Source organism: Letharia lupina (genome assembly GCF_014066315.1).
Source record: "Letharia lupina isolate WasteWater1 chromosome Unknown contig_8, whole genome shotgun sequence".
Classification (NCBI taxonomy): Eukaryota; Fungi; Ascomycota; class Lecanoromycetes; order Lecanorales; family Parmeliaceae; genus Letharia; species Letharia lupina.
The window spans coordinates 112,927-125,300 of NW_023502977.1; the positions used below are offsets into that span (position 1 = coordinate 112,927).

Genomic DNA, 12,374 nt, shown 5'->3' on the forward strand with positions numbered 1-12,374 from the left:
GTGGTTGTTAGTCGTAGACCCCCAGAGGTTCCCATAGGGTACTTCCATGCTTATCTGCCTTTGGTTGGGTGTACTTTGTGCCGCCTCCCCGAAAGGAATTAGAGTGCAAAAGATGTTAAGAGGCGTCAAAATAGACCATAGAGAGCATAGTTCAGGTACCACGTTTTTTTCATATGAGGGCTGAGGAAATCTGTCCGATAAGCCCCACATAATCCTTCCCCAAAGAATCCAATAACTCCAAGACACGCCCCCCCCCGTACTTCGGGCCAGCGCATGATTAACATCATCCGTCGACATTTCTCCCATAGGCCCCCAGCAGCAAAGACTTCCCTCTCGGTCCTCAGTACTTCTTCGACAAGTCTCCCGGCCTCTCCAGCCACAGAGCAGTCACTGAACTCTCTCCCCATTCCCTCAACTCGTGTCTCGCAATAGAATCCTTGGCTAAAGCTTGAGGAAAGCTACCGTTGCAAGTTCCGATCATTGTGGCACTGGTACGCGCTCACCGTATCACACTCGGTATTCCAGAGGTTTCCAGAGTGACGCCTACCAGGAATCCACGTCTGTGGCAAGGGTACCGGCAGATCAACGACTCGCAGTTGTCGTCCTAGAGGCTTACTGCAGCAATACCACGGAAGAAGCAAAAAAGCAAAAGACACCTTGCACACCTTCCGTCTCCGACTTGCACAAAGACAAGTTGTTTATGATCCTTATCATATTCAGTAGCAAGCTCGATACTTTCATCTCAGATTGAAACATTCCGAGTACAATCAGCCTGCAAGATCGCCATCTACACACTAGCAGTTGGTGTCCGGCAAATCTTCGTCAAACGATCCGAGAAAGCAGCTGCGACCGTTACCTCAGAATTCTGCCCGGAGGCTTTTCCTTCGCTGACGTGACTTGGAAAAATCAAAAAATCAAACCAACATTCCCCACAGAATCCACAAAATCGGAGTCGCTCGGTTGCGAGAATCCTTCCACTTGACCCTTTTCCACATTCACTACACAGCTTCAAAACATTCTCTCATCATTCGCGTGCGTGTGCGTTTACGTCTCCAAATAAAAATACAGATACCCCCGATTCCCGCCGTCGCGTCTACCGGTTTTCGCCAATAAACCCCCACGCAGATCCTCACATGCAGCGAGCAAGCTCAGCGGTGGAATTTTCCAACCTGCTGAATCCACAACCTCAAAATCCATACGATCAGCAACAAGGAAGAGGAGGTTATACCCAGGAAGGCGGTATGTCTGCGGCCGTCAGGGCACTACCGCCCTTGGTCGGAGGCCTTCCAGACGATAAAGGACAAGACCTGCCTCGACCATACAAATGCCCTCTCTGCGATAAGGCTTTTCACCGCCTCGAACATCAAACAAGGCACATAAGAACACATACAGGGGAGAAGCCACACGGATGCTCGTTTCCGGGCTGCACGAAACGCTTCAGTCGGTCAGATGAGCTGACTCGACATTCACGGATACACAATAATCCCAATTCGAGACGAAGCAACAAGACTACACACCAGACTGCGGCCATGGCAAGCTACGCCCATCAAGACCAGGCCGTATCTGCGTCCATGATGCCTCCTCCGCAGCACAACATGTCACGCTCCGCCCCTACATCCAAAGTCGGCTCACCCAACGTTTCTCCTCCCAACTCGTACTCCTCTTATTCAGCCAACACTCCATCTACACTCAATCCGCACGCACGAAGTAACGGAGGCAGTCCGAACGGATTGTCACACAATCCCATGGACATCAATCTACTTGCGACAGCTGCGTCACAAGTTGAGCGTGAAGACCAACAGCCAAACCACGGGTCTGTCGCTCGGCACCACCATCATCACCACCACCACCACCACCCATACTACATCCACGGTAGCAGTAGTGCCAACCGACTACCTTCGCTTTCGCAATATGCCTACTCGCAAAACATGTCCCGGTCCCACTCGAACGAAGAAGACGACAGCTCAAGGCCCCGCTTGTTCAAGCGGTCGCGACCTGCGTCTCCCAACTCGACCGCTCCTTCATCTCCAACCTTCTCTCACGACTCGCTCTCGCCCACACCCGATCATACGCCTCTGGCTACTCCCGCGCACTCACCCCGCTTACGACCCTACGGTGACCACGGCCTTCACCTGCCTGGAATCCGCCACCTCTCCCTCACGCACGCACCGGCTCTCGCCCCAATGGAGCCTTCAGCCGACGGCACTCCCCTTTACGGCAGCCTCACGAACCAATCTACATACGGCGGCGGCCCCCGGATCAGCGAAATCATGAGTCGCACGGATGGCACACACAGGAAGCTACCCGTTCCGCAGATTCCGAAAGTGGCAGTACAAGACTTGCTCAATCCTAGCAGTGGCTTCGCTAGTGGTAGCTCGAGCACCGCAGGCAGTCAGGCAGGGAATGATTTGGCCGAACGGTACTGAGCCATGACGGCGGAAACGACGGAGCAATGTCCGCAAGGCGTCACTGGGTCGTGCGTTGGATTATATCATCACCTTTTCTTCATTTGTCAAGCTTTACACCCCAATAGACTTTTCCGCTACAGCAGCACAACTTGCGAGCGAGGCGATTTCAGGCGCGCGAATACACGATGGGAGGTTTGGGCCTGCAGCCTAGGACGCATTGAGTGATTGAATGAATACCTCTATAGACTACATGCGTTTTCTTCTTCTCCCTGCCCATACAACTACCCGGGCGAATAGCGCCCATCATAGAACTTCTGCTCGAAGCAATCCGAGCAATCACACGTCTAGCTATCATCAAAGGTGCCTTCCTTCACTCTACCATGCATTACCCGTCCGTCTCCACAGCCCCGGCAAGTCGCATGCCAGACTTCGGCCCTCCTCGCCCAAAGCCACTCGTACAAGCTGCATCAATTAGCAGACAGCCCCACCTGAAACCCTGAACAAGGATATCCCTGTTCCCCCTCGAAAACTCGAAAATTCGAAACAGCGGTGAATGCCGGGGGAGGTGCTTATCTTGCAAGTTGCAGCGGCCACCTTCCCCCGCATGTGTGGAGGAGCATGGTGTGGGGTAGGTGAGTTCGGTATGGTCGTGGTGTGATTTCGCCTTTTGAGCCACAAGTCGCCGGCGGATGCTGATTCAACGAGAATGGTGGCAATGATGTACTGCAGGTATAGTTCATTCTACCTATACATGTTGGCATGAATGTCATTGAAATGTAGACGTCATGAATACGCACTACAAATCAACCTACGAGACCACACGTGCTTGCTGCCGTTTCCCATTCGCTGCTGAACAGTACGTACACCACTGACCGCTCGCTCTTTTTGAAAAAACCGAGTGGGAGAAAAAGTAAGAAAGACAGGAGACGCCGGCTCCTCCGTGCATCCCGCCACTCCTCAATCCAATCCAATCCATTCCAATCCAATCCAATCCATACGGTATACCCACAATAAGAGAAGCAGAAAAAAACTCACGCCGTGCTGGCCCCAAAGAAAAGAAGAAATGAAAGGGTGTCAGCTGAATAATATACCGCGTCGCGCGTTACAGTCACCCTACCCTACCCTACCCACCCCATCCATTCAACTCCGAAACGATGAACGAACGGAATACATAGGTAGGGCAAGCCCGACGCCCGCTCCCCCTCCCCCCCGGTCCGTATCTGACGTGCATGTAGGGGACGGATGCGGTCAGCACAGGAAAGGAAAGGAAAGGGGTGGATTAGCGCCATGACCCTGCGTCGGAGTCGGGCGCACTGACGATGGGGTAGCTCTTTGGAGGAGAGTCGAGTCGAGTAGGGAGGACATGTCTGTGTGGGTAGTGGGTAAGTAGGTAAGTAATTAATGAATGAATGTATTGATCGGATGTCATGTCATGTTATCATTATCCGGCATATGATTGATACTATGGTTTCGAATGCTTCCATCATCATTCCTTCCCCGTGCCCCCGTACATTGTCGCTGTTGCCTAATGATAATGAATGCCGGAGAGTCATAGAGTACCTAAGAGGCGAACGCAGCCCCTTTGCTTATCGATAAGTACCCACGTAATCGATAGCGTCCGTTCGTTCGTTCGTTCGTTCGTCGGCCCAAGCCCCAAAGCCAAAAAAAAAAAAAGACAGAGAGAGAGAGAGACAGACAGAGAGAGAAACGTGGGGTGCGCGTGCGCATGTGCACACATACACAACCATGTACCTAGATCGACGACGACATGGCACTGTAGTCCCACCAAATCCACCCACATCGACGGACTCTATCCCGCCTCCTCGCCACTCACAGTAGGTATACATAATAATGCACCTTTCGCCACTTCCAATTCCCCGGATCTCCGCCGCATACACCTCACCCCATTAGAACAGAACAGACAGAACAGACAGTACATCACATTAGGTCCTCTAGACACGATCGACGATGCCTACATTTTTCTGTTGGGAACATGGGGAACCAAGGGCAGAGGAGCGCGTATAGTTCTACATACCTTACTGCGGAAAAAAGAGTGGGGAACCGGCCTGCATGCGTGGGGGGAGGGCCTGCTAGGCCGATCGAGCATCGGGGGTTTTTTCATATTTCTCGATGAGATCGGGATGGGGAGATGAGATCGGGCGCGTCGGCGTTTTGGGGGTTTGAGAGGCGGGGGGTGCACGGTTTTGGTTTTTTGTTCTGTGCGGGAGGGGGGTGTCATGTACGTGCTAGTCGGTAGGTACATACATACAGCAGACTCTAAGGTAGAGTAGAGTACGTACTGGATTCCTGTGACGGATTTGGCGGGCCTATGGGTCACGGGGGGCTAGGGAGGTCCTTAAAAACTACCTTAGGTACCTTACCTACAGTAGGAAAGGATGAGGGGTGGGTCTGTGCGGTGCTGGTTGGGGGAGTGGGGGGCGGTATGAGGGTTACGTATGCTTGGCGTTGGGTGTCTGAGCGTGGAGGGAAGATGCCTGGTGAGGGTGGATGCGTGGGTAGTTTTGATCACGCTGCGGTCGATGGGAAGGTCCGTGGATGGCCCTGGTGGAGCCCTAACCCTACTGTCGGAAAGCGGCTCTGTCGTTGATGGGAGACCTACGTGAATTACCGAAGGTGGCCAAGGTGGCCATGTCGAGTCCTTGATTGTAAGCGCAGGCTAAATTAAATGCTCCGTTTGCGACTACTTTTGAAGTTCAAAGGAATAGGCTCCATTTGATGCGGATCTAGATGGGATGGAGTCTTTCAGGGTCGATTCCCGCTGGATAAGCTGCCCTGGCTATCAGCCTCCAAGGGTGAGCCAGGGGCGATTGGGCTGAAACAAGAAAGCAGATGTGGCAGTCGATGTATCTTGCGAGAACAAGGAGATCCCAATGATGTAGTATCCTTGGTGCTGGATGTCGTGAAGAATTGTCATACGCCCTGCGAAGCGCTGACGAATCTGAGCCGTTGGACAAAGAAGTTCTTCCAGGACAGCTGGACAGTCTCCGGAAAGTTGGTCGACTTTGCTGGACAAAGAAAGGGCCGCGGTGATCTAATATCGTATCTCGCAAGAAGAAGAAGAAGAAGAAGAAGAAGAAGAAGCACAGTTTTGACCCGATACCGCAATCTGACTGCCTTGCTTTCGATTGGATGATCTCGAAAGTAATATCCCAACACGGGGTAATCTGTGAGATTAGTTTGACTGACCAGGTTCAATAGGTGTCATCTGCCCTACGCAGTATATACATTGCGGGTTGGTGCAAGAGCCATCAATTGACATCACCCTCATACCAGTAAACGGCAAACGAAGTGTGTTGTGTTCACCATCCTCAGTCAAGAACAATGTATGACCCGCGTTACGTGCATCTATCTCCTCAGCTAGCTTCCTCGAGCCATCCCCGAATCTATAGTACGCGTTTTCATCCCCGAGCTGTTCCGCGCCTTTGCTTGCCGAAAGGTCTCACATCCATGCTCCATATTCGCCGATCAATTCACTGTATTCCTGTTTAGGAAGACTGCCGGTACCGTAACGTGGTTGCTGATTTCAGAAACTGGGGGGTTTTCTGTCTGAGCTGTCACGGGAAACTCCAGAACAAGGGACAGTCTTTAGAAGGTAGACGATCAAGCAAGGTTCAATTATTTGACGTCGGGAAGCGGCCGTCCGCAAGACGACCGTTCCCAGCCGCTGGTTCTTGACTGGAGACTCCTCTTTCCCTGACCGGCATCGCATCTCAAGGTATTCAAGCTTGCCAAGGTACTCGATCATACGTGATTTTCACTCCCTGATTTTGAGCTTAATGGACTCGTCTTGAAAAGATCCGGTGTGACATCATGTAGACGAGGAATTTGAACCGCGATTCTCACTCGGTCAACGATGATACCGTTTAGCAGCAGCGCCGAGGGTTCTTGGTACCTTGTAAGCTTCTCGGCCGGGAGCTCAAATTGCGGAGCTAGGATATTTCCTACAGGTCGCCACAGGTTATCCACATGCGAAACTAAGCCGAAGATAGATCATCTTCTTATGTGACTAACACGTATAGCCTCTAATGAGAAGACATTAGCATCCCTTCATCTGTCCCGAATCTAAGTCAAAATCTGGCGCTGCGGCTCTATCGGATGTGGCCACGGATCACCACATAGACACGGTGGTGTTGACGCATGAAGCTATGATGGTGGAACCCTAGAAAAGAAGTCTCAGAGGTGCATAAGACCGTAGAAGGCAGGCTCGGAGGGTGCTGGAGTCGTTGAGTCGCAGGTCGTACAAGTCTCCCGTCGGGCGTCGAAAGGCTAAAGCAGCCAGGCCAAGGGATACAGAGCAGAGCACTGAATGCATTGAATCCGTTCAACCCCTTCATCAGATTCTTCCTCCAGCATACATAGTCACAAAGCTCGTCCCGAGCACCCTCCACGGCTCATTCTCCGGGGCTTAGACGCTAGGTGCGATGTTCATGATGAAATCATTGATCAGTATTGGCTCCCAGGAAGGATCAGCCGGATGGACTCGTAGGGCTTGAGGTGAGAGGATCAGTCTCGGGTTTTTCGGGTGTGTGATGGGCCGGATGAGGGAATCCGCCTCGTCGAAAGATCATCCTCCTGGCATCACCAGTGTAGTACAGTTTAGCCTCCACATACGATCAAAGATGGCAAGCTTAACAACTTCATGATTAGATTTGTCGAAACGTCCTCGTCGGACGAGTCCCACAAACGTGTCGACGTACGACATCATGGTGCAGCCGCTGTGAGACGATACCTCATGGGAGGATCACTGCTCAATGCACCCTCGATTCCAACTGCAATGTTGAAAGGTGGCATCCAGGACGGACACACCGCATTTGGCGTAGCATTTGTAACAAAATAATCATGTTCTACAACCCGTTGTGTGCACTGATCTCCCAACTCACGCACAACGCCGGCAGCGGATTCACCGTGGGTTGCAAACTCGCATATGAAACCACGCACCGAATGGCCCCGCGAGGGTTTTGCCTATGATCTAGCCATCCGTACTAAGGTCTTACAGATATATAGAAGGCGGTTGTTAGAAAGAAAGTGTAAAGAACCGTTTTCGAGAGAGACATAGCGCAAGCGGCTTGATTTGACCCGGTCTCCGCTCCACAAGTCTTGATCTTTATCTATACTGTAGGATTCCGGAATAAGTAGTCGCCGTAGAGATGATAGTATTTTCAGTAGCAACAGGCCCAAGATAGCTCACTTCGTCTCAACACACTTAGGAGGCAGGCGTCGTCATCGATAAATCAACAGACGATAGCGCCCGCCTCTTTCAAACCCCACTCCACGCCAACCAACGGCATACTCCTCAGCTCAGGCGGCGGGGCCGTCCCGAGGACATTCGCGTCGGAAAGCCCCATCCGTACGTATCCTTGGGAATGGACCAGCGGTGACGATTTCCGGCGCGTGTGGTCCCATTCCAATCGATTCTTCAGGAGTCGAAACAACGCTCCGGTGACCGCGACCGCTACTGCCAGACTGGTAAGAGGCCTTTGTCGCATCGAGATCCGATCCGGGAATGAGGCTTATACCCACTTTCTGACGGTGGCAACGGCTCGGAATCTGTGGGGGGGGGGTTCGCTAAGGCTTCGACCGCTAGGGGTTTTCCTTCATTGGTGCTGTGGGGAGAGCTAGGGGTCCGATAATTACTCGTCGGATTCTGCCCCTGGTACTTGTGGAATGCCTCTCACGGCCATGGTATTTCCGATGCATCCGCATGGATGGAAATTCTCGAGGTTTGCTTGCGCGGAGCAGGGGATTTTTTATGTAAGGAGGGGGGGGCTTGATGGTATGTAGTCATCGAGTCTGCGCCCGCTTCATATCGAGAGATAGATAGATAAGCCCTTGGTCGGACGAGTATGCGGAAGACAGACAATAAGTCAGTAATTGACGTCGACGTATACATATCAGGCTCCTACCTAGCTTTTCGTCCTTCTCTATCGGCCGGAGATAAGAATCCCACGTCTCACCACACATACGCGCACGTGTATCTCTCAGAGGTGAAGTCGAGCATCGAGATTTTCTCTATCCGGACCACCACGTGCAGATATCTCGACATGGCCTACACGATCTAAAAAAGTAATGTCAACCCGTCACACTACGGCCGGAAAAATTAAAGACACAAGCGATGAAAGCTCCAACATAATTCCCTCCCCTTCCTTCTCCTCCGCCCATCCATCCCGCTGTCAAAGACTCGCTTCGTCAACTGATAACACTCGCCATCAACGACGACGACATCTTCTTGGAGGCAACGTGCAACCCTATATATGCCACATCTCAAACCCCGGCGCCCGCGAAGCGAAAGAGTGTGCAGAAACTGTCAGTGGTGAACTTGGGGATAACTCAAAAGGGAAGGAAAGAAAGGGCGTGCGTGCGTGCTCGTTTTTATCTGTCTATCTGCGTGGGAGGAAGCATGGCTTTCGATGGATCGATGAATTAATCAGTCATCATCAATCGATTATATCTAAATACATACATCTCCACTTTGCCTACTAATCATGATCCGTCATAGCACAGCCTTGGACAGAATCCAAGGCTGAGGGATGACAGGAACAAAGGTCGAGTGTGGGATGCGATACTCGGCGGACAGAATACGACGCGAATCATACAGGCGGTTTTGAGTGAGTGAGTGAGTGCCGCTCTGATATAGATGCGTCTGGTAGGATTGAAGGGCTCATGCTGGGCTGGTACGCATTTGCTTCCCTTGCGTTGCGCGAGATGTCCGTCCTCTGCGCCTTGTCGGAATTGTTGGGTGACAGGAAGGAAATTTCAATGGCGATAGGACAAGGAAACGTCCGGACTCGAGTTATGAAAAAAAGGTTCATTCAATCTCTCATCCGCCATAAGCAACCAGAACGTGTCTCAACCACCCATCCACACTTTGGCCTCTCGTATTCACAAGCTGCGACGGCCACTTGCCGTACTCGCCTTCCCAATGCCGATGCGACAAGATGCCATGATACACGTGATCCTTACAGGTCCTCATCTCCTTCGTCTTGTCTTTGTACTTCGTCATGCAATCCTCGCACAAGGCTGTGTCGGCGCATGTGAGACAGATGTAGAGATTGCCCGTGATATCGGTCTCGCACGAGTTGCACGCAAGCCAATACGTCAGTGGTCCCTCCGCCGTGGTGGCGTACGGGTGTACCTGGAGCTGGAATGCATGTTCGGCGTCGGTCGTGTCGTGCATGATCAGCAGACATTCGCCCAGGACGGGAAGTCGGTTGTCGTTTGCGACGTTGGCTTGGAGCATTGCGCGCGCTAGATTGCTGATGTTCCGACGTACATGAGATTTGCGTGTTGCTACGCTGGTGGGGATGTATTCCTCGGGTCGGGTTTCGAGGGAGAATTTAGAGAGCACCGATGGGTCTGCTGTCGCCCAGTCGATGCTGTTCCAGCCGAAGCAATCCAACAGGCAGGGATCTTTTGTGACCGGGATTAAATGGTTGATGACATCAGTGTGTAAATGCCAGGTCGCCATCGCCAATGGCGTCGTGTTCCCCAAGAACAATGTGTTTGCGTCGGCTTCGTTATTCAGAAGGAAGCTCACGACAGATGCATGACCGTTCTGGGCTGCCATGTGAAGAGCAGTAACGCCATTCATCGACTGGCTATTGACGTTTGCGGAACAGTCGCAGACAAGCTTCCTCACTATGCCCAAGTCTCCATTTTCGCTCGCGATGATCAACGGCGAGACGCCTTGAGAATCCAACAGATCAGGGTTAGCACCGTGGTCGAGGAGCAATTCGACAACAGCTAAATGCTTCTCTCTGCACGCACACAGCAGCGGGGTCCACTTTCTGATTGACTGGGCATTGACATCCGATCCGGCCTCCATGAGTCGCTTCACTACGTCGAGAGAGCCTTTCTCCGCGGCAAAGTGCAGAGCGGTGTAATCAGTGCAGGTGGTGGATGCAATGTCAGCACCCGCGTATAAAAGCTGTTTGACCACAACGATGTGGCCCGCCAATGAGGCGTCGTGCAAGGCCGTGAAACCAGACAGCGACTTCAAATTGACGGAGGCTGATCTCGCCAGCAGTCTGTCAACGAGGTCTTCGTTCCCCAAGGCTGCGGCTATGTGAAGAGCCGTATGACCCTTAGCGCTCGTCGTGTTTACTTCAACTCCGGCATCCAGAAGCAGGGTAACAAGGCTTCGTGATCCTTTTCCGGCAGCAAAGTGCAGCGCGAATTTTTCGCCCAAGCTGGGGTTTGCTATCGCACCCCGAGTGAGCAGACAGTCAAGGACTCGTTCTTGCTGGTATGAGATCGCTACAAGCACTGGTGTCATTTCAAAGTTTCGTGCGTTGAGATCCGCCCCTGCATCCAATAAGACCTCAACGATCTCCACGTGACCTCGAACTGCGGCAACGTGAAGCGGAGAGATGGTCGACGGAGCGGTATGATTTGCTTGACCGCCTTTGCCCAAAAGTTTCCTAACCATTTCTAGATTCCCATTGTTACTGGCCCAGTATAGCGCGGTATTACCCTTCGAGTTCAGCGCATTGACATCTGCGCCGGCTTCCAGGAGATAGTCTACAATTGAGGTATAGTTCTTCTCGGCTGAAACGTGGAGAGGGGTAACACTACCCGCGGTGCAATGTACATTGGCTCCAGTGTCAAGCAATCTTCTTACAATGAAAGCCTTGCCTAACGTTGAAGCATGAAACAATGGAGTTTTGCCTTCCTCGTCCGGTCGATCAACATCGACTTGCTGTTGCAAGAGGAAATCGAAGAATTCGGTGTTACGGGCTTTGATCGTCCAAGATAAGACCTGCGGTGCTTCTGTCTCCACAGCATCACGAAGCATACCCAAAGTGTTCCAGCATCGGCATAAGTCAAAGAGACGGGCAACAGTCTTGGTGTCCGTGGAACCGAACTCTTGTCGATGATATCGCCAAGATTTGTCCAGAGATGCTAACGTCTCATCAGAGCCTCCGCGGCCAATTTTCCGCAGCGCTGGTAGCTTTCCTGTCTCTGCTAAGTGAGCAAGTGACAGACGCTTTCCTTGTTTGCCATCCATGACGGTGGGCGGTGCATTGAAGCGTGAGTGGGTCCCGCTCTCCAGATCGTGTTTAGCTTTTTGATCTGTATTGTCTCTGGGTGTCTTTCCATCCTTCTCCACAAGCGATGTTGGTTGCTCTCGGAGGTCTTCGTATGGTGGCGGAGCTTCGGAAGGGCCAGCGCTTAAGCTTGGATAGAAGGGTATAGACGAGCTGTCGGCCAAGGATTGCTGTTACCCGTCAGCTTTCTAGGCTCAAGATCATGATTCACCACCATACTGCAGGCTTGGACGCTGCCTTCTGACGCCATGGCAGCTTTGTTCTCCAATAGCCGCCGCTTAGCCAGGAGTCTGTGCCCTGATCTCCGGGTTCTTCCTGCATCTTTCTGTCTATTGCCTGGGATCAGGGATACATTGATGGGAGTTGTCTGCTGGGCCGGAAGCCTTATCGCGTCACGTGCTCAGAAAGGAAAAGCTTTGATGTTGATTAATGTCAAATGAAGCGCAGGGCGTGTTAAAAGAAGAGGAGGAGCGAGAAGATGAAGGATTCGGATGGACCTTAGCGTCGGACAACAAAGGATACTCCGTGCTCAGGTTTGAGTGGGAATTGTGTAGAGTAATATATGTCCTTGAGTCAAGCAAGGCTGCTACCAGAGTTGCACCGCCTCAGCCACACACCTCAGCCGCTGGCACAGCTTCGCTTAGCTTTAGGTAGAGTAGTTTTCTTGTCCCTCCTTGGGCAATTCTTGACTCATGGGCGATCCATTGATTCAAGATGGGTTCTTCCCTCTAACGCCAGACTAAGATTGTAGGAAGAAAGGATGATTTCACGACATTGTATCGATGTTTAGATTTTGTTGAACATACTCTAATTGTACTCGTACAATCCAGAAGTGAGTTCTTTGATAGAGCGAGGACACCAGAAAATCCTTCCACTTAGCCGAATTCCGGTTAATCTATTG

At 51.9% G+C, this 12,374-nt stretch overlaps 2 protein-coding genes across 2 annotated transcripts; one reads left to right on the forward strand and one right to left on the reverse strand.

Annotated features, from left to right (window-relative positions):
- Positions 1–1,133: 1,133 nt before the first annotated feature.
- Positions 1,134–2,426, forward strand: HO133_009942 (uncharacterized protein; the record flags this gene model as incomplete). The annotated part of the gene is made up of 1 exon (XM_037300798.1): positions 1,134–2,426. The coding sequence occupies one exon, from the start codon at positions 1,134–1,136 to the stop codon at positions 2,424–2,426; it is 1,293 nt and encodes a 430-aa protein (XP_037153615.1).
- Positions 2,427–9,246: 6,820 nt separating this feature from the next.
- HO133_009943 (uncharacterized protein) lies at positions 9,247–11,723 on the reverse strand (the record flags this gene model as incomplete). Its single annotated transcript, XM_037300799.1, has 2 exons — positions 9,247–11,643; positions 11,685–11,723. The coding sequence occupies 2 exons, from the start codon at positions 11,721–11,723 to the stop codon at positions 9,247–9,249; spliced, it is 2,436 nt and encodes an 811-aa protein (XP_037153616.1).
- Positions 11,724–12,374: the final 651 nt, after the last annotated feature.